We start from the raw sequence: 21,846 nt of genomic DNA, 5'->3' as shown, positions 1-21,846 counted from the left end.
CGACAGCATCGGCAGTAATGATTGATTGCCTGTTGTAATTAACATGTTTTTTTTTTCTCAGTAAAAACAGTTCAAATCCCCAGAGAAAGAGTTTGGGCTGCCACAGTGTTTTCGATATTTTCTTCTATTCATAACTTTGTGAGAATCATTTTCACAGTGAGGTTTTGCACTGCTGAATTAGAAGATGGGCACTATGAATATAATAATTATTTTGCTTACTTTGCTTACTGCCTTGTCTTTTTCACACCCGAAGAAGGCTCCACGGCCGAAACGTTGTGTTTTCTTTCATCTTTTTTCCCCAGCATGGAATAAACCTATTACTTGTTCCTTTGCCGCCTACCCACCTGAACTACTACATGAATAAAAGAATACGCGTCTTAAAATCCCACAACACAATTTGAGTAATGCCATTTGACTGCTCTTTCCACTCCCGAAATCTGTTCAAAATCAATTCAAATAATCAAAAATGTCATTTCAATTATAGGTCTATCTGAATAAAGTAAAAAAAAAAACTGTATTTGTTTACTGATGAATTGATTACATCTTGGAGGCCCAGTTCAGATGATAAACTGTCTGTCCTCTTTACATTCGCCCCTGGCGATTCTATGTATCGGAGAAGACTTCGACTCAGAAAAGGGCCTTGCGAATGTGTAGTTTACATCGCGAACAGCTCGAGAAACATTCAAAACAAGCGCCCTACAACCGCCCCACGCCTGTTTCTGCAAGGTTAGAAAGAAGGTGTGGATGGAGAAAGGAGGTGTTATCCCTGGTCTGCGCAGATTAAAGCACCCCACGGTCACTGTATTGGCGAGCACCACTCTTCAATTGCGCCGCGTCCAGGAATGAAACTGCTGAGGCGACGGACGGGCCAAAATAAATAAATAAAATAAATCAAGACAAAAAAAAAAACACCACCATTCAAAATGTGTTTACACGTCTTTAATGAGGCTGGCTGGAAATGAGAATCCTCCAGGGAAGGGCGCAGAGAGCATCCCCCCTGGCCGCCTGCCTCTGTAGCACCAGTCTAGGAGGTATCAATGTTTTATTAGATGACACTGGAAGCCTGCGCGCATGTAGTGGGCAGCGCTGGAGAGAAACCGCAATCGCCTCCAGTTCGTCTCCACTCGGCGCTGTTATCACAGACGCGGACTCGACACGCAGGGGTTGCGTGGGGAGCGTGACGGCGGCTCCTTCTTCTCCTCATCTTCTGGCTTCACCCTCCTTCGCTGCTCGGCAGCCCGTCTGGACCCGGACCCGGAGCCGAATCGGACCGGGGCAGCTCGCCCATCATGACGGGAAGGCGGCGAGGGGTACCGAGAGGACGGCACCCGCCTCTCTCTTCGTGTGCGTCGCTGCTCGTCCTCGCTGCGCTCTGCCGGAGCATCGGGGGGCTGGAGAATCACAACAACCCGGTCGCACCCGCGGCTAAAGGAGCCGAATTCAATCGGATCTACTCCGGCTTTGTGAACCGGGAAGTGGAGGAGATTTATACCTTTAACTACAGCACAAAGCCCGGCGAGGTGAGAACGGGTTCCTCCTGTTATCTGCTTCACATCTATCCTTATCCTAATGCCACGCAGCTGCTTTTAGGTACAGAATTCAAGTGCATGTTTTGTTTTTGTTTTTTGCGTGTGGCTTGATAAGGTGCATCTTTGCTGGGCTTAGCGAACTAAATATTGCACCCCCCAGATTTGCTATTAGAAATGACTTTGCTTTAATAGCAATCAAAGAAAATCCAATAAACATCAGGGGGAGGATAACCGGGATGTAGCAGTTTCCATTAAGGGTGCTCGTTAAAGGAATGCGATCCGTCTTCAAGGCAATTGAAAGTCAGTCATCTACACAGTACAGCGAGCCATCCAGCGGCTCTTACAGGTCGCTTTGAAATCGACTGAGTAAATGAATTGATCCGATGAAGTCAGAAGTGACTAACTGTGGGGCTCCAGAACTAGAGCGCCGTGGTATTCAGATCAACACTAACGGCTTTTTTCTGCATGGCCGATGAATTACAGACATTTACAAACACATAGAACATGATCGAGAGACAGGCTCTCTGTTCCTCAGGCCGAGTAAGGGGTGTTCTCGTTGCTTAGTCTCTTTAAAACGCTTAATTGCGCCGATCGTCTGCCTCAGCAGGAAACTGGACGTGTTCTGTGTGTTGAGAAAGTTGATGATTTAAGGGTGACGCACCAAACCTGTTGGGCCGAGGCTCTGTTTTACCGGCTCCTACCACACCTGGCTGCGCTGTCTAGGTGCAGGGTTCCTCTACAATTCCTCAACGACGTTCTCTCGCGATGTAATTGGTAGTGATTTGTGTTTTAAGCACCTGTCTGCTCCTCGTATCATCCCGTGCGGCGGGAAACATCATTCCTCTCCCGTGAGCCCAACACATAAGACACAAGCAGTGTTACTGTCAGTTAAATAAAATCTCTAGGCACAGAGATATTTGAATAAAGCAGACATTCGTGACTGCCCAGATGGCGAATATACAGTGTGTAACACGTTTAAGGCCGTGATATGTAAATATGAATGTGAAACATTAATTAAGCGAGATATTAGTCTGGAACGGCTGTTTCAGCAAAGCTGAAGAAGGTTTAACAGCCGAAACGTTGCGTTTCTTTTTTCTGCTTCTCAGAGTGTATTAGCCTCGACCTGTTCCTTTGCGGCTAGCGCACGCTGTCACGCTGACGGTGCTCAAACAGGCTCATAGCTTGAATCCCAATCAGACCTTTCCCGATGAATGCTTGCTGACCACGAATAGTGAACTTATACGTTGATAAGGAGATCAGCCTATTTTCTCTCTCTGACCTTTGACGTTTGACCTTTGATGAGCTCCCGCCTGGCCCCCCGTGTCCTCACCACTTTAATCAATTTCTGCAGGAGCTGGTTTGAGTGCTTTCAAATGGTAATTGCGTTGTGTTGTTAACAGAATCATTTGTATAACATTCTAATTAAGCTGGGGTATTTGAATGTCTCATTATGTTTACAATATAGAGTGCCACTGCAGTACAGACTACTGATGATTTATCCCAGTGTAAATTCTTCAGTAAAGCTTTGTGAATTAATCACTGCCAGGTAACTGGACGTTGATTTCTCACAGAATACACATAACAGAATACAGCACAATATTAAAAAACAATAGCAACTTATAAATGTTTAGTACTGATTGTTATATTTTCTTTAGATTATTTTATAAATAATGATGTGTGTGGGGTAATGGTATTATTTTCACACAACTAAAACTGTTGCTGCTGTGTAGAAAGTGGTGCACGCTTTTGGTCTTAATTTGTTCTTTCGTAGCAAGCGACCACACCTAGTAGCAAGGATTTAAACGAGGAGCTATGACTTAGCTGGGAATGTGAACCTGAGCGTTACTGGCGCAGTCATCACTATCCAGCCACGCTGCAGTTCGGCCCTTCGCTCTCTAACAGGTGGGGAAGCAGCTGCCGGGGTCCGCGAAGGCTGCAGAAGGGATTACACTGCTCATCGGATCGCTGGGCCCGTCTCGGCGGAACAGAGCTGCAGTTCGGTCCTCTGTGTCTGTAGCTCAAAGACACGTACCCTAGCTGTTGCGCCCACTACCCAAACACAAGCACGCTGTCCAGAGCCGCAGTGGTGTGTACTCACGCTGACCGCTGTGCACTGGGGAGCCAGAGGACCCAGGGAGAGATTTAACATCTACTGGAAGATACGGGCGTGGTGGTGGCTCTGTGGCTCAGGATCTGCGCCTGTGGCCGGCAGAGGAATCCTACTCCGTTGGGCCCCTGAGCAAGGCCCTTCACCCCAGCTGCTCCAGGGGCGCCGTATAAATGGCTGAACCTGCGCTCTGACCCCCAGTTTCTCTTCCTGTCTCTGTGTCTCAAATTGTATATGGCCCATAAAGTGATCTTATCTTATACTGAGAGGGACTATCACATTATCCCTTGCCGATTATGATTTACACTGGTAAATGTCATGGTTCAGTCCATTAGACCATGGTGCAGACTTACTGTAGCTCATGGTAACCACCAGAATAAGCTGTGGGGCTAGTAAATATTGCTAGCGTTTTCTGGAATAAACCATGGCTTCCTATATAATTATAGACTATGTGGATCTTCTCCTGGGTATAGACACACGAGCAGGCTCTGTGCTTCACGTACCGTACACACACAAGAGCTCTGGGCATGTGTGACCACGACTCCTCATTGATTCAGCCCCATTCCCTCAGGAGGCTTGACTCATGTCGCTTAAATCTTTTTAGCACTTTCCAGTGATCAGGCTTGCTGAATAAGCTGCTTTTTTTATCTTGCCTGCTTATCGCTATTGATGTTCTCAGACACCAGTGTTTAGTTAAGACTCAGGCTAACAGGGGATCTGTTTGTCCAGTCAATATGTTACTGCAGGCAGGCTGTGGTGCTCAGCCCAGCTGCTTGATCAAGACTGTGAAGAGAAAACTAGAAACAAAAAACTAAAAAGTGGCACAGTGCTGTATCTCTCCTGTATGATTCATGGGATGCTTACTATGTCACTGAAAGGCGTGCACAAAAGCTAAAACCATGTGCTGAGGAGGTTGAGAACATGTGAGGTTTATCAGGGAGCCAACCCACACATGTCCATCTGGCTCAGGCAGTGCTCATGGTGTTCTTGATTGTGACTTTCCAAATCTCTGATCTTTGCCTCTTTTCAGACTCATATCTTGTTTCTCTCCTCTTTCTATTTTTTTCTATGCTTGACTCTGGCAGAAGGCACTAGATTAGATATCTGAAGCTTTCTGCTACACAGTACCTAGTGTATTTGTGGGGCAGTGCAGTGCTCTGTGAAAAGAGAAATTCCTAATGCAAGAAATTGCATGTGGCCAATGAAGTGCTCTTATCTTATTTCTAGCAGTTAGAGGAAGACTTTTCAGCTGGGTTGCCTTGAGGGGTTACTATGGCATAATTCTGTGTTATTGAACCGTTGCCATGGATGCCTGGAGTCATTCTAGTGTTAATGTCTGCAATTCGTGGTTGGGGTGAAGGATAATTGCTTTTAATTATGTTGGCTAATCAGCATTCATTTTCTGAGATCTAGCTAATGAGGGGAACGATGAAAGTGGAGGACAGGTTGAAACAGAAGAGACGAATTCTTTTTAAAAATTCATTAAAACTGAGTTGCTGACTAGGATTCCCTGACAGTTGTGTACTGTAAGGCTCGAGTAAAGCAAAGCAACGGATTGGCTCTGAACTATTTTCAAAGCGCACGAGGAGACTGAGTGGCAGTTCTGAGACCTGCTTCCTGAGAACCGCTCAAGAGGACACGGCAGGGCCCGCAGAGCTCCAGCAGAAGCCCTGGAAGTTGAAATCCTGCTGCATGAGGAATGGCAGGGGAACGTGGAAAAGGGGGTATATTTTACTGGGGTGCCACTCCCAGTACTCCCCCAGCTGTGCAGCGACTCCATTGTGGGCCTCCATCGAATGGGACAGTGCTGGGCATGATGGAGCTGGCAGGCAGGGCAGTGCAGGCCTGGTGGAGATCAGAGTGCCCTGCTCAGCTCACAGGTGGGACAGACTCTTCTATAAGGCACATGGCTGTGGTGCCGAGGCTCTGAGCCTCAATCACTGCCGTCTTCTCCCTGCGCTCTTGATGTGAGCTGCATGTAGGAACCCCTATGGTCTGTGGGCTGTTCCTGAGGTAGCAGGGTAATTACATACAGTACCCCCTTTCCCTGGCCTGGCTCACGCCCCTCTGTCGCCCCCTGCAGGTGGACGCCGTGCGGGTGTACGTCAGCGCCGGCTCCGATGACCCGCGCTACCCCGTGATCTTCGTCGTGCGGCAGCAGAAGGCGGTGCTGTCCTGGCAGGTCCCACTGGTGCTGAGAGGCCTGTAAGGAGCAGCGCCCCCCGCTGGGAAAGGCCTTCCATCACCATGATCGGGGGAAAGCGTGTCCTGCCTTCCCTTTCCATGAGCGTTGATAAAATACGTCAGAGGGTTCTTTTCCAACCACAGGCAACAATATTATCATTAGTAATAGCAAATGATTCAGTAAAGCCATTTGTGGTGGCCTGTCTGAGGGCACTGCTGCCTCAGAGCTCTAGATTCTGGACTGGGGTGCCTTCTGTGTGGAGCCTGCATGGTCCTGTGCATTTGTGTGTTTTCTCCCTGGGTACTGGACACCTTCCTCGTTGATCAATGATCTGGCCTCGCTGTAGCACCTCTGCTTCAGTGCCAGATCCAGTGCAACTGGGATAAGGTTTAAATGGCGAATAAAAGTCAAAGTAAACAAACAAAGAGTCCCTAGAGAATAATGCCAAACGCCTTGAGGCACAAAGTGTAGACCAGCTTTCTAGCAGCCTGCTTTAAGATTTACGGTTACAGTTACGGAAATATTGAAGTTGTAGAACCAGTCATCTGAATAAGACCAGCATCCCTAATAAATTAGGTTAAAATAAAAAATGTGCCTTGTTAAATGATTTCTTTTTTGTAGTTATCAGAGAATGTACACCTATCAGGAAGTGAGCCGCACACTGTGTCCCTTGGAGCCCCAGTCGGAGGAAGTGACATCAGAGCAGTTCCTGTTCATCGACGTGGCAACCATGGCTCCGTTCAACATCCGCTACGAGCTGCTGGTGCAGCGAGTCAGCCACTTCAGGCTGGAGTAAGAACATGCCCCCCTCTCATCTCAGAGTTAACGTCAGACTGCTCTGAGCGGGTGGTACTCACACACTGCATGATCTAAATGCCTGAGACTGTGCAGTCCCTTGATGGAAGGGGAATTGATTTTTACGGTCATCATCGTGAGACTGAGTATGGTTCTGGAATGAGGGGTCCTGGGTCACATGGAATACAATTATTCATGAGATTGGATGCAGCAAAACACATTAGGTTCAGACATAATAGCATACTTTTTTCTAACTTGTATTGTTAGACAACATTATAAGCAATCATTGTATTCTGCCCTTTTGTCCCGTAGGACTGGAGTGGAGTTTAAATTCAGTGCAACACCTTCCCAGCCCATGGTAAGTGCTGGGGCTTTGGTCACAGGAGTCTGTGAGTATGAGAGGCTATAGATTTGCCTGGCACTCCTCTAATTGTCATTTAAAGAGTGATGTTCTTTCACGTGTCCTGTTGGTAATGTCGTATGCTCCGAACCGTTCTGTGAAAAAGGACACATCAGTGTTACCAAGCCGGTCCTTTCCCTTGTTTCCCTGCGCAGTACTTTCTGTACGAGTTCCCGGAGGGGGTGGACTCCGTTGCGATCGAGGTGGTGTCTCGCCGGGCGGACCCCTGTGCTGTGGTGTCTGTACAGGACATAGTGGTGAGTGAGAGGTGGCTCCCCCCCCGCCATCACTGCACCAGGGACGCGACAGGAATGTCAGGAGCTACCCGACGAGAGTGCACGCTGCCCCGCCTGACTGCCATCTTTTCTGTTCCAGTGCCCGGTGTATGACCTGGATTACAATGTGGAGTTCATTGGGGTTTACCAGTCCATGTCCCTGAAAGCTGCCATCACCGTGCAGGTAAAAGGTCCATGAGCAGAAAAGGCCCGGGCCTCAGGTTCCGGCCGGGTCGCTGCCTCCTCGTCCGGGGGGTGCCTGTTAGAGCAAGCACTGGTCCTGCGTCACCGGAGCCCCAGTGGTAGAGCTGGACTGTGAGACCGGGGCCCGCATGGCCTTCGTGCGTGACTGTGCAGCTCCCTAGGGTGAGCCCTGCGCTGCAGCGGGGTCGCGTGACCTACGGCAGGTTTGAGACGGGCCGCCGTCTCCGTCCTGCCTCTACCTGTCCCTTTCACTCCGTGTTTTTTTTTTCCGGCAGAGGAAGGATTTCCCCGGAGGGAAGTTCTACGTTGTGTTTGTCATTAAGCCTGAAGACTACGCCTGCGGAGGAACTTTCCCCTCCACAAAAGGTGAGCTCTGCTCTGTCCTTCTGACTCCATGGTCTCGGCTCTCCCTGCGGCCAGGAGCAGCCAGTTGCAGCCATGATTGCTGCTTCCAGCTGTTTAGCCAGGGAGAATTTTAAGTTACTCTCAGCCCTGCGGGTTTTTGAAGTAACAAGGAAAGACGAACCCTGCAGCGGGTTGAGTTATTTCTCCTGCCCATTTTCTACGAAGCACGCGTGCCTCCATTAACTGAGCTGGTGGGCACTGAGGAGGTTGGGAGTGTGACTGTGCACGAAGTGATCAGACACGGCCGCGGCTGTCCGAGCCTCTGGGGGGCGGCGGACTCATCGTCTCGCTCTTTCTTGCCAGGCAAAGGGAACCACACCTGGCAGGAGGAGAGGGTCAAGGGGCTCGGCGTCACCATCGTCCCGTCTGCCACCAGTGAGTGCGCGCCGCAGACCCGCGGTTTCCTCCTGCAGCTTCCTCGCGGCAGACAGTGTCATCAAGCACACGTGAACGAAACCGTGCAGCGCGCTGCGTTTGCTTGTCATGAGAGCACCCCCCCGAGTGGACACGAGTGACCCCCCCTCTCCCTCTCTCTCCATGCTCTGCACTCCGCCCCCCCCCGTCAGAGAGGGTGTACATCCATGCCATCCTCTTCTCCTTGCTCATCTTCCTGCTGTTCTACGCGAGTGCCCTGATCGTGGCCTTTGTCCATTACATGAGGTACGTCTTTTCCCTCCTTTCCTGAACGGGACAAAATAGGAGCACCCCCAGTGCTACAGAACAGGTCTGCTGCAGCGCTATAATGAATATGAATTGTGATCAAGAAGAGCACATGGACAGATCCCGTTCTAAACTCTGTTCAAATAACAGTGGTGCTACAGTACTATTGAAGTAATAAATGATAAAGTAATATTAATGACAAAGTAGGACGTGTGATTTGCTCTCATTGCATGCTCAGATTCAGATGCAGTCGTCTGTTTGAATGATTTTTCTCTCCTTCTGATCGCTTTTCAAGGATTCAGAGAAAGGAAGGTGTGTATAGCCCCGACGAAGATGACGGTGAGTGGTAGCTCTGGACTCGGATTTGGCTTGTAGATCGGGGAACCATGGCTGTGGTTACTGCCGTCTGCACACTTGAGGTGTGCGAGGTGGCACTCTCTCTAGGAGGAAGTGTGTTTCCTGTTCCATGTGTACTTCGGGAACAGGAAACGGCCAAATCATTAGACTGGCTTTGCTCTGCAGCTTTGGAAAAGAGTTTGATAAAAAAGCATACATCCTCAGCTGCTAGACGATGGCAAGTTAAAGAAGACCATGACCTGAAAAGCTTTCACTGCTCACAGATGCTTGGATCTGCCTCTGTCGCTCTGGGTGTTGATCTCGCCCTGTCTCCCTCGTTCTCTCTCCCTCTCCTGTAGGGGAGGGCTCGGTGGCATCCTCGCACCCCATCGCCAGTGGCACCCCAGAGGGAGGGACCTATGGCGCCATAGGTGAGCTCCCCTCCTCCTGCTGAGCACGCATCACTGGCAAAGAGCATCACGCAGCTGCTTCTGAGCAACATTTCTAACTCCCCCCAGGGGCATCGAGGCCAGCTAGAAGAGTTGATGCTCGGGGGCTGGAATACAGTAATCAGGGCTGTTGTTAGAACTTCTAGAGTTAGTCGCATGGCTGTCATGGCCTCTTCTCCCAGCAGACCTTTCCCCTGTACTGTTCATCCACTCGATATCCTGCTGGTCGGCAACACCTGTATAGCGGAGCTAGTTTGGACATGGTGATGTCATCGCCCTCCCTGCGCGGAGCAGGGACCTCAGCCGCCTGGGCTGGGGGGGGTCTCCTTAAGCCCACTCGGCTGGTTCCCTGTTGCGTTATGTGGGACACCCGGGTTCGAGCCCAGGTGTTGGGGGACGAACCGGTGGGGTGGAGCGGCGTGGGCACGCGTCATACCCGCATGGAGACAACAGACGCGCTGGTCCCGTGAGCTCTCATTGGTCCGTGGCGGCAGGGTCGGAGGCCGAGGTGCTGTGAGCTGCCTTCTCTCCGCAGACGAGTCCAGCCCCGCGCCCAGCCCCGCGCCCAGGGAGGGGCTGCACTGCCGCTCCGGCCCCGACAGCTCCGAGGACGAGGACGGGGCCGTGCACGCCCTGCGGGACCTGGAGCGGGAGAGCTCCTTGCACAGGAGCCAGGTCAGCGCCGACGCCCCTGTCCCCTCAGCCGCGCCGCAGGCCGTGCCCGTCCCCAGAACTCAGCTGGCCTCTGTCTCCCGTTTCAGGCCTTCCTGTACGTGTCGGACCTGTCCCGGAAAGACAGCAAAACAGTCAGCAAAAAGTACAAGATCTACTTCTGGTGAGAACGTTTTAAGCTGGGTACATGTCGGAGATGGGATATTGTAATGAGAGCCTTAAGTAAACTGGACATTAGTCCCTGATGAGTCTCTTACAGTTAGCGTATTAAATTGAGTAGCATCTTTCCTAGGCCGATGTGTCACACAGCGCTGGTAAGTCAGGTCCAGCGCCTCACGAGGTTTCGCTTTATTTTCGGCTCCCCTTCGTGCTCTCAGCCTCCCCCTCCCTGCCTCTTTCTCTCCAGGAACATCTCGACCATCGCGGTGTTCTACGCCCTGCCGGTCGTCCAGCTGGTCATCACCTATCAGACGGTGAGACCTTGCCGCAGTCCGACCGGCGGCCGCCCCTGTGCCGTTACCCGCTGCAGTGTCCAGCCGCGGCCACTCAGAAGTCACCCCGCCGGGTCGCTTGCTCGTGCTGTTGCGCTGCACTGGTCGTTCTTTTCTTAAATGGCTGTTTTTTGTGTGTATGCAATAGGTGGTGAATGTCACGGGGAACCAAGACATCTGTTACTACAATTTCCTGTGTGCCCATCCTCTGGGGGTGTTAAGGTGAGGACCCAGCAGTTTGTCGTGCTTCCGGCCTGTGGGAGAGAAACTCGGAAGACGCACGGCGGGACCTGGCGAATCCTTTTTCATTAAGCTCCACTAGATGGCACTGCCGCCTACATTTAGGCTTAACTAACGGAACTGGAATAAATACGAAAATAAACATCAGAGTTTCCTGAATGTGTGTTTTTAAACGCAGGGATATACAGGTGTAGTTATTTTTATGCTAGGGACATAAGTTATACAATGCGGCAAAGCGTGCGATTTGCCATTGCTCATACTTATTTCAGTGCCTTCAATAACATCTTGAGCAACGTGGGATACGTGCTCCTGGGATTCTTGTTCCTGCTGATCGTGCTGCGCAGAGACATCCTCCACCAGAGGGCGCTGGAGTCCCGCGATGTGTATGCCTTGGTGAGTGCGCCTTTGAAACTCGATCAGAAGCTTGAGAGACTGCTCCCTTCCCGCTTGCAAAGCCACTGTCCCGCTTCCCTTTCGCCTGCGGTCCACCTGGGGTCAGCCAACAACAAGCCAGGGAGTGTAGCAAGTCAGGAAAATGCAGGTTATGGTGGACAACATGATACATGTAGCCCTGTTATATTAACATGGGTGTAACATGCATGCAAACCCACACCTTGCACTTCAAAGAGAGTCTGGTAGCTTGGCCTCATCAGGGACCCTCTCGGCTTTGAGCTAAGCAGATAATGGCAGAGACTCCTGTAGTTTCTATATGGGCGGAGAGGTGGCTCTGTGGCTCGGGATCTGCGCCTGTGACTGGAAGGTTGCCGGTTCAAATCCCGCGGCCGGCAGAGGAATCCTACTTCGTTGGGCCCCTGAGCAAGGCCCTTAACCCCAACTGCTCCAGGGGCGCTGTACAATGGCAGACCCTGCGCTCTGACCCCAAGCTTCTCCCTGTCTGTGTGTCTGTGTCTCCATGGAGAAAAGCTGGGGTATGCGAAAAGACGAATTCCTAATGCAAGAAATTGTATAGGGCTAATAAAGAAACATTATTACATTATTATATCTGTACACTTGACATGCCCCTGCCAGAGTTTGAATCTGAGGGCAGGCAGCCCATGCAGCCCGGTGGATTTTGGTCTGTAACCGCTGGCACAGTTCCACCACGGAATTGCTGGGAACAGATTCTCCGGGTTTCTCTTCCTGACAGGAGTACGGCATCCCCAAGCACTTTGGCCTCTTCTACGCCATGGCCATTGCGCTGATGATGGAGGGGGTGCTGAGCTCCTGCTACCACGTCTGCCCCAACTACTCCAACTTCCAGTTCGGTAAGGAATGAGCACAAGGTCCGAACAAGCAGAAGGGCTTCTTTTCTACCTACAGTACATCCCTTCTTCTGCTGCTGCTGGACTCCTCCTCTGCTACTGCCATTGCCATGGCTACTGCAGGCGCTATTCCAGCTGCTACCAGACTGATACCTTCAGCTGCTGTTAATGATGTTGCTACAGTGTCTCAGATACCTTTCGGGCTTCTACTAACATCGCTAACGCCGCTACTCTGACTACTGTTATTACACTAGGACTGTATTAGGGCTATTACTTCCAGAGTCGGAGAAAGTAATCCATTGCAGGTACAGGTTACCTGACTAAGGGATTACGATTGCAAATGAATAAGATGATGTAGGAAATGGCCATTTAAAGATGTGATGTTACTTTGCATGGATGACTAATGACTATTTTCAAATTTGTTTTCCCCAAATTCTTCTTCTTATTTTAAGAAGTAGTTCTTTACACCAGTAACTTGTGGCAGTGATGGATTACACTCCCCTACACAGATGATTTGTATTGTGCTGTTAGTGCCACTAACTCGCACGCTGACACCTCCCCAGACACCTCGTTCATGTACATGCTGGCGGGGCTGTGCATGCTGAAGCTCTATCAGACCCGTCACCCCGACGTCAACGCCAGCGCCTACTTCGCCTATGCCACCTTCGCCATGGTCATCTTCCTGGCCGTGCTGGGCGTGGTAAGAGCCAGCTCCTTCTCCCGCAGTTTCTTCAAGAGCAAAACGCAGCTCGTTTACGGGCAGGCTGGACACTTTGTCCTTGACATCTCAGTGCATTACTTACTAATGTCAAAGAAGGTCCAATTGAAAAAATCCTCCCTATTGCAATGTGAACAACGAATCTGAAGGAAAGTAATGGATTAAGACCCAACTATGTGGATGGGCATTAACAACAAAAACAGATTTTATATATTAATCTAAAATGCATTTAATGTTTGCTAGGTATGTACACTGTACAGTATATGCATGTCTTAGATGCAGTCAGTAGTTACAATATGTTTATGTTGTGAGCATCAACAATTTACCCGAAGCCTGTCCTCGTGTTTTCTGCTGTTTAGAAACTTTGAATGTTATTTATACAGCTGGGTTTTGGTGAGAAGAATCCAAGCTTGTGATGTAGTCCTGTTTAATTCACTTGAAGTTATTCATCTCGGGGCAAACTATATGCAAGCAGACATCAAGAAGTGTTGACGTAGCTGTGGATCAAATCTAAATGACACATTGTCATTTTTATTTCTCTCTTAGCTTCAATCGAGTTAAAATGAATAAAGGCTAAAATTTTAGTAGATGAGCATAGAGTTGTTTCTGCATAAATAAGGAAAATCCCTGGGTGAAAGGAATAGAAAAACACAAACTATCTAAGCGTTTTGCACAGCAGTGTAGCGTAATCACATAAATAAACAGAGCACACCCTTTCATTGTTACTGTGCCCTGCACTATTTCCAGCTATTATGCCATATTAGTGGGCTGGATGAATGTAGAAAGGACCAGATGTGTCCAGATGTTGCTCTGCAGGCAGTGTCAGGACCATGCACTGGAATATTCTGTCCTGCTCTTCCGTGAGGACAGATCCCACGCAGGGCCAGCGCTCTCCCGCTCCAGCTGACCCGCTGCTTTGTTCCAGATCTTCGGGAAGAACGCCGAGTGGTTCTGGATCCTCTTCTCCATCATTCACGTCTCGGCGTCGCTGGCCCTCAGCACTCAGATTTACTACATGGGCAGGTTCAAGATCGGTACGTGCCACTCCGATGGCCGGCTCCTGCCTCTGGATTGTGCCCCAGCCCTGAGGTCACAGTTCTTACCCCACCTGACCCAAATCCACATCCTAAAACCTTGGTATTCAAACACCGTTAAGCTTCGGTTCCTGGGGTACACCCCCAAAACCCAAAACTAGACCTCCGAGCACTTAACTCAACTCCCCGTGCTCCAACCCTAATCCCAAACCTGCACACCAACCACGCTCTCGGCCTGACATGAATCCTCAATCCTCAGTCCCTCAATCCTAACATTAAACCTCAGCTCTAAATCTAGCACCACTCCGAGATGGGGTAGCCAGAAATCTAACTGTACTCTTGTTTCCGGTGGTGCATGAGGAATCTGTACTTGGAGGAAATGTCGAGCAGTAGATTTCCATACCTCTGTACTCACACTGCAATAGATTGCTAAAGATACAAAATCTTATGAGCACTAAAACCACATGTTCCATTTCCTTTATTAATGCAATAACTTTCTGGGGGGGGGGACATGGTGGTGGTGGTTGTGTTTCTGATTAGTGACACCAGAAACACGTAGCCTGTGCAAAAGCCAGATGCCATGTTCTCTGTTCAGATTGAGTTAGCTGTAAATCTATCAGGTCCAGGGAGTGTGCAGCTCCATGAACCTAATGGCTGCATTACAACAGGATGTGGAAATGTGAACTGCACACGGGTCTGTCTGTGGCTTCTGTGTGTGTATGGATTGAATTTATTTCTAGTTACATCATCTGGTCTTTAATTAATTTACAGTTTGATTATTAGGGGACTGTTACTTGCCTTCTGACATTATGCTGTATCTCTTTCTTTCCCTTGCTGAAGATGTTTCGAATGCAGGTATTGCTTGCACTCAGCACGTTAGTGTTAGTTCATTTCATTTTGTCTTGTGCTCCAGGTGCTTATCTCAACCCAGTGCAATTTCCTTTAGGGATAGAAAACCCATGTGTCATGCAGAAGTTGCCTACTGATTTCAAAGGAAGGAATGTCTCACTCAAAGGTTCAGAACATGAGGAAGACCACATGACCCTCTCTGATTTGCAACCAATCTATCTGGTTGGATAATGTTGAAGTTAGAATCCACAAGACAGCAGTTTTGCCCTTATTTGTGTGACATTTTAATATCTGACTTCTGATCAGATCAGGGACATTATAAACTAATGTATTTCTGGCCCTCTGATTGGTGCCTTTCTCAGTAAAGGAGTAAAATAAAATCCTGGATCAATTTGTGAGCAGCTGGCATTCATCTACAATGCAGACATCTCATTTCTTACTGAATGAAGTGCAGTGTAGTTTGGTGGCAGTAGTTTGACTGATTGCATTTTGTTTCAGCCTGTGTAAGGGCTAGGAGTCAGAAGAGACAGAGGTAAAGTGCTGTTCATTTCATCCCGCAGATATTGGGACCTTCAGGCGCATTGGGATGGTCCTGTACAACGATTGCATTCAGCAGTGTAACAGACCGATGTACATGGTAAGGCACTCTGCTATTTCTCCATTGTAAATAATTATAGAATTATCTTTATTCAGTCCTCTTCAGTAGGAGACTCTGTTGCCAGCTCACAAGTGAAGTATCAGGTGGAATAGGAGTCCAGATCAATATTTGCAAACCTGTCCTACTGACCTTTGAAATGGAATAAAAAACAAGCAGGAAAACACATATTCCTGTTGTGTTGGATTTGTGTGGATTGGAGGCATGCTTTGCTATGTCAAATGCATGAGACCGGGGAAATGCAAGTGTATAAAATACAGCTCATGTGTGGCTGCAGAAACCAGACCGCAGCTCGTGCTCGGGCTGTAAGGAATAGGCCTCAGACACACTTGAGCACACCGAAAAGCTCTTGCAAAAACATAAATAGCAAAGAGATGGCGCAGTCAGCAGCTTGATCCCAGCACCTTCTGTCTGGAGCTTGCGTGCTGCCTTTGGGGGGGGGTTCTCGGGTGCTGTGGTTTCTGTTCAGCTACAAAATACACAAAATACACACTGGCAAGGTGTCACAGTGTGCTCATGCGAGTATCTCCACCAGGAGCCCTGGGATTCCAGGATAGACACTGACCAGGGGTTTCCAGCAACACATGGGGGAATCATGGATAAACAGTAGAGCACAAATTATTTAAAAAAACATTCCAACTTGGATGAATCCAAATAATTCCTTTTTTTAAGCTACCATTAGGTCAGCACTAAAATGTTTTTTTTATGCAAAGCAATTAGTTGTGGTCAATTTTGTCAGATGAAGATTGTCTACGTTCTTCTTCCGTTGTTTATAGTTGCAAAACCTCAGCATAAATGCAAGAAAAGTAGAAGCGAGCCAGCTTGCTGTGATGTAGCGTGCTTCTAACATGTCTCTTTCCACTGCTGCAGGACAGGATGGTTCTCCTGATCCTGGGCAATCTCGTCAATTGGTCTTTGTAAGTAGAGCTAAACTACAGTATGTGATCAATCAAAAAATAACATCACAGATCTGTGCACTGTCAACTTTAAATCTCCTCAGTTTGAAAGCGTTTTTTTGTACGGTAGTTTGCTTCTCACTTCTGTGAATCGTTGGAACGGAAGAGGGCATGCAGCCCAAAGGCAAAGACAGTCACCGTTTGTCCTTTGAGCCGATTTAGGGCTTGAAGGACACATTTACTGTTCTTGTATAGTGCTTGAAAGGATTAATGTAATGACTTCTCAATGATGTTTAAGGATGGTGACTCCTGGAAGGCCAGAGTTGTGGAACAACGAGGGTTTTGATACGTCGTTTTGTTTGTGATGTTTTCATCCTAAAGAAGCATGTAAGAAATAAGAAATTGCCAAAGAAATTCCTGCATGCTGTCTTTCAGAGCACACAGCATGATGGATTAATGGATTCAGGACACGCTAAGAAACATCGTGACACACTGTAAATGTCGTTGATGTAAAGAATGATTATATTTGTTTCTGAATCATATTTTAGTTCGCTTTAAGTCTTCTTAACTCATCTTTTTAGGTTTTGTCCTGTTTATCGCATACCAGGAAACATACCAGATAACGAACATTGTGAAAGGACCCTGTTCGCCTCAGTCTTTAATGATACAAGGGCGTGTTCTGTGTTTCAGTGACATGCCAGTTGTGATTTTAACTGACTTTCCCATTGAAGTCAGGCCAGGGATGATGCACTGCAGTGTGGTTTGTTTGTTCAGCTCGGTTCAGTTCAGGCTCTCTGCTCTGTTGCAGTGCTGTTGTTGGGCTGATATTAAAGCCAAAGGATTTTGCTTCTTACCTCCTCGGTATTTTCATCTGCAACCTGTTGCTGTACCTGACCTTCTACATCATCATGAAGGTGAGAGCTCCGGGGAGGTATTGGGGGGAGGGTTGGGTGCTCTGATGTGGAAGAATGTTTCAAGTCACGGACCTGCCTTTGAGGTAACGTAACCCTGCGTGCCCACCGATGTGACACCCTCCTCACAGGGACCTGTTGTTTGGCACCAAAATACCCAAATCTTCGGATTGGTTTTCCATGTGCTATAAAAGTTCACCGTGTTGAAAGTGCTGTAAGCAACTTTTTCTTTTCCCTGTCGCTCGGAGAAAGCCGTTCTTGTTCCGGAAGGTTCCGGTGTCTCCTGCCCTCACCCGACTTCCTGTGCACTTCTGATTGACAGCTCCGGAGCTCGGAGAGCCTGAGGCCCATCCCACTGTTCTGCATCGTTGCCACGGCAGTGATGTGGGTGGCTGCCCTTTACTTCTTCCTTCAGAACCTGACCAGCTGGGAGGTGAGCAGCTGCAGCTGAGCCACACATCTGACGGCCTTGTGCAGTTGTGCAGGAAGCCCTCTGTTACGCCAGGGTTCATGGGAGAAAGCCAGCTAGTCCAGGTCCTGAAGCAGATTCCATACGATCTATAAAGAGGCATCCGGATGAGATCCTTGGATCAGTTAGCTGCGTGCAATGACATTAATTAACTAGGCAGAAGAGCCTCCTTCAGTATGTAACCTTTCTTATCTGGTCATGTCTTCTGCATAGCCCTGCTAGTATTGGCTGAATGTTTCACACTGTAGAACTGTGTGCCAGCCTCACACTTCCTTGTGAACATTATGCTTCCACAAAACAGTAATTGTGTTATCTTCAAAATATTGCCACCTACATAAATGCTGATAGAAAAATGTTTGTCCAGCACTTCTCCAGTAAGTAACAATGTGAATGTAATTGAAAGAGTGGATTTGAGGCCTGGCTGTACATCTTGGGTTAAAGGCCAATGGAAACAACAGCTGGCCATGAGAGTTGGAGGTCTTTTCTGAGAAACAATGACGATTTTAATAAAAAAATTAAACAATTTTTTTTAATCAAGTGACCTTATCCTTTAACGAATATGACTGTATATGACTTGCAGCGCATTTTGTGATGCTAATATATTTTGCTGACAGTTTATCAGGAGTGTGGTCAGCTCTCAGACACTCATCCAGGCTGAGCCTGGTCAGCACTGGGATGGGAGGAAAACCTGCTGCTGCTGGACCAGCAGCGTCCTAACCTTTGAACCACAAGCTCCGGGCCAGTATCCTGGTATGGTGACGGGGGACACTGTTCTGTAGGGGGTTCTGCCCTTCGGCTGAGACCTTAAACAATACTAATGTGCGTTGGCAGTAGCCGATTAGGATCAAACCTCCTCTTTGGGGGAATCGTGGCGAGCAGCTCCTCGAGCCCCTGGTGTGTCTGCTGTGTTTGACCCCTCAGGAGTCCCCAGCGCAGTCGCGGGAGCAGAACCGTCCCTGCGTGCTCCTTCACTTCTTCGATGACCACGACATCTGGCACTTCCTGTCCGCGGCGGCCATGTTCTTCTCCTTCCTGGTGAGAGCGGGACCTCTTTAACCCCCCACCACCACCTCCCAGAGCAAACTCTCCGCTGCGCTCGTATCGCATGACATGACACGTGACACGCGCGGGACGCTCTCCCTGTGTGCGGCGCAGATCCCCATGACACATGCTTAGCAACCTCCCACTTTACAGCAGTGTAGGTTCTCTCACCAGCTTAACGTGAAATTGTTTTATACTTACTGTTTCCGGTTGTCTTTTTCAGGCAAACGCTTTTGTTTTTGACCGGCGCTGCCTCTGTGTGTCTTGACTCCCCGTTTCAGGTTCTCCTGACCTTAGATGATGACCTGGACTACGTGAGGAGAGATACGATCCCTGTGTTTTAGGCGAGAGGAAGGGTGGGAAGAGGGTGGCCAGGGTTGAGGATACATCTGGAGTCTGCTCAGGGCCAGCACGCTGCCGGGCTACAGCACAGGAGCCAAGAACCGCAGGACGAGGAGGAACGTCATCTGGAACTCAGAGGTGTAAAGAATCCTCCGGTACCGATCTCTTACCATCACCCAGAAAATAAACGGATTTGCTGCCTAAACTGATCGAGACGCTGTCCTTCTCTGCTGCAGGCCTGTGAGTACCTGGTCGCTGTCAAGCAGACGCACGTGTGTCTGGGCTCGTTTTCACTGAGCGTGCTACACAGGCAACGTCACCCCCCCGACGCCTAGACTGAGTAGAACTCTGCCACGGCAATTGACCGTGTCTTCTGGCGCGGCAGAGTTTGTCTCCGTCTGGTGAGCGGTACCGTGTGGCTCTGGACCCACGAGCCACTGTGGCCGAATCCCTGTGGCGGCAGAGCAGAGCGTGCACTCGTCACACGTGTGTTCGGACGCGGGCCTTTTCACAGGCTGGTTTGAATTTATTCTTCAAAAATTGGGATTCTGTCAATTTTACTACACCGACAAAATTCACTCACCAAACAGAGGACCTTTTTACAAGCATTAGCACTACCAGTTCTGCCTGGATGTGTCCCTGTCAGCCCTTTCTGAGTTTGCCAGATGGCCGTGGCCTTGAGTCACTGCTCTGCTCCAGATGAAGATCTGCACATTGGCTGAGGACAGGAGTTAAGTTGATGTGCTTTATCACACAGTCCTGCAGTGAAAATTGCTTGCTGCTGTGTGCCACACTGAGAATATTTCCTGAGCTCTGCTGGGAATTCATAGGATGCTAAAATGCCCTGTGGAGGAGAGAGGCTTTCTTCAAAACTATGCCCAGAATGAGTGTTCTGCTGTGAGCCTGCTGTGATGACCTCACAGTGGCTAGCATGCCTTGTGATGTATAATACAGATTATTATTAAGACAGACAAGAGCTGCAATTTCTTGTATCTTTCTTGGTTTGCTGTCAACCATATACTAGTGTTGGGTTTTAAACGAATTTGCAACATATTCCTTCCATCAGTGTGGCTCTCTGGGGGTAACGTCGGAACGGTGCCGACCTGTATGAAGTTCTGCCATGCACATATGAGAGAGTTGCCTTTTTATTTTCCAAGACCTACCAGGGCCTGGCTTTCTAAACTGTTCTAAACTGTTTCAGACAGTATGTAGGCCCTTGCTCTTCAGCTGGAGGTGTGTTATTGCTGGTATCTGTCTTTCCTCAGCCATGCCAATGAGCTAGTTGTGCCAAACAAACGTCATAGATAGATAGATAGATAGATAGATAGATAGATACTTTATTGATCCCATGAGGGAAATTGCAGTGCAACAGCAGCTTAACACACACAACACAGCCACAGTGTAACGAATTATATACTAATAGTACAATACATACAATACAATACAAGAGTTACTCACAGTCCGGACACACAAGAGGAAACTAGAACAGAACAGTACACAGAAAATCGTATCACACGTATGAATATAAATATAGATGTAACCATAGATATAAATATAAATATAAATGTATTGCACAGGTCCCTGGCATATATTGCACAAAAGTGGTTGTAAACGGGAAAAAGAAAAAGAAAAAGAAAGAAGAAAGAAAGAGAACAGATGTAGCAGTATATGTGTATATGCGTTTAGTCCAGAAACAGGTCACTGTCGCTGTTGCCTCTGCCAAGACGCAAGGTGGATGCGTTGTACAGTCTTATGGCAGACGGCAAGAATGACCTCCTGTAGCGCTCCCTGTCGCACCGTGGATGAATCAGTCTATTGCTGAACGTGCTCTTCATTCCTGCAAGCCTGTCATAGAGGGGATGGGAGAAGTTGTCCATGATGGCCTCCAGTTTGGACATCATTCTCCTCTCAGCCACTACCTCCAAGGGGTCCAGGTCAGACCCAATGACAGAGCTCGCTCTCCTGATGAGCTTGTTCAGCCTTTTGGAATCTACTGCTCTAATCCCAGAGCCCCAGCACACCACTGCGTAGAAAATGGCACTCGCTACCACCGACTGATAAAACATGTGTAGCATCTTACTACACACATTGAAGGACCTGAGCCTCCTCAAGAAGTAAAGTCGGCTCTGTCCGTTCTTATAGATGGCCTCGATGTTCTTAGACCATTCCAGTCTATCGTCGATGTGCACTCCCAGGTACTTGTACGAGTCCACCATCTCCACGCCACTCCCATGGATGTAGACAGGAGTAGGTTTGACATAGGAGAATTCTCTTAATTTTCTAGTCTCCACTCTTCAAAATTAAACCCAGAAGTGTTCACTATGTGTTGAGCCCACACCCTACTCGTGAGATTTCACTCCTTCCCCTGTGAAATGTCCACCTGCCGAACGTGTCGTGACAGATCTGCGGGTGTTTGATGTTCAATGTTATTTCTTTGGTTTCGGAAATATCAAGATCTGCATCTGCAGCGGTCTTCCTCTTTTACTGCTGCTGTTGAATTTCCTCACTGTGAAAAGTATCCAGAGTGAAGCACGGCTGCAATACGCAGAACTGTGCCCATGTCTGCTTTTCACATTCGGAGAGTTTTATTGTCATGACTGATGAGCAGGGCCAAAGCAATAACAATTAACGTGACATTTACAACCGCAACATCATAAAATTACCTGAGAGGCTTACTCTCATCCTGAGTTTTATAAAGGAGTTTCTTCCCCTCCTACACCAGTAGGACTGAAAGCTGTTCTGATTCTGGCGGGTCTGTAGATCTGATTTGTTATTTTAGGAAAAGAAGGTTTGTCTAATCTCCTAGTAAGTTTTATACAATGAAGCAGTAATTGCTTCTCTGTCTCTGCAGGCTGTGCGGGCACCCAGACCTTTTAAGTGTTTTTGCATTCATTTTCAGTTTGATGGATCCAGGCCTTTTG

General features: G+C 48.5%; 1 protein-coding gene across 2 annotated transcripts; it reads left to right on the top strand.

Moving 5' to 3' along the window:
* The first annotated feature begins 807 nt into the window (after positions 1–807).
* On the top strand, positions 808–20,558 carry LOC148657904 (SID1 transmembrane family member 1-like). Of its 2 annotated transcripts, XM_088638535.1 has the most exons (26): positions 808–1,520; positions 5,720–5,841; positions 6,443–6,613; positions 6,929–6,974; positions 7,172–7,273; positions 7,392–7,475; positions 7,771–7,861; positions 8,204–8,275; positions 8,467–8,560; positions 8,856–8,899; positions 9,256–9,327; positions 9,881–10,020; positions 10,107–10,180; positions 10,424–10,490; positions 10,657–10,730; positions 11,018–11,141; positions 11,896–12,013; positions 12,574–12,710; positions 13,654–13,762; positions 14,603–14,617; positions 15,172–15,248; positions 16,137–16,183; positions 16,971–17,076; positions 17,396–17,506; positions 18,464–18,577; positions 18,865–20,558. In XM_088638535.1, the coding sequence occupies exons 1-26, from the start codon at positions 1,290–1,292 to the stop codon at positions 18,925–18,927; spliced, it is 2,505 nt and encodes an 834-aa protein (XP_088494661.1). In that variant the 5' UTR covers positions 808–1,289; the 3' UTR covers positions 18,928–20,558. The 2 variants fall into 2 exon arrangements, with proteins under 2 accessions (XP_088494661.1, XP_088494662.1); XM_088638536.1 differs by lacking the exon at positions 14,603–14,617.
* Positions 20,559–21,846: the final 1,288 nt, after the last annotated feature.

The sequence above is a fragment of the Lepisosteus platostomus genome, chromosome 7 (genome assembly GCF_059453375.1).
Source record: "Lepisosteus platostomus isolate fLepPlt1 chromosome 7, fLepPlt1.hap1, whole genome shotgun sequence".
Taxonomy (NCBI): domain Eukaryota; kingdom Metazoa; phylum Chordata; class Actinopteri; order Semionotiformes; family Lepisosteidae; genus Lepisosteus; species Lepisosteus platostomus.
The sequence above is the reverse complement of the archived record's forward strand: the minus strand, read 5'-3'. Positions and strand labels throughout refer to the sequence as shown.

Excerpts from the sequence above, each read along its gene's own strand:
- LOC148657904 (XM_088638535.1), top strand. The coding sequence starts at position 1,290 with ATGACGGGAAGGCGGCGAGGGGTACCGAGAGGACGGCACCCGCCTCTC. Across the intron at positions 5,842-6,442 it reads CCACTGGTGCTGAGAGGCCT|TTATCAGAGAATGTACACCT; the intron begins GTAAGGAGCAGC and ends TCTTTTTTGTAG. Across the intron at positions 12,711-13,653 it reads TCCTGGCCGTGCTGGGCGTG|ATCTTCGGGAAGAACGCCGA; the intron begins GTAAGAGCCAGC and ends GCTTTGTTCCAG.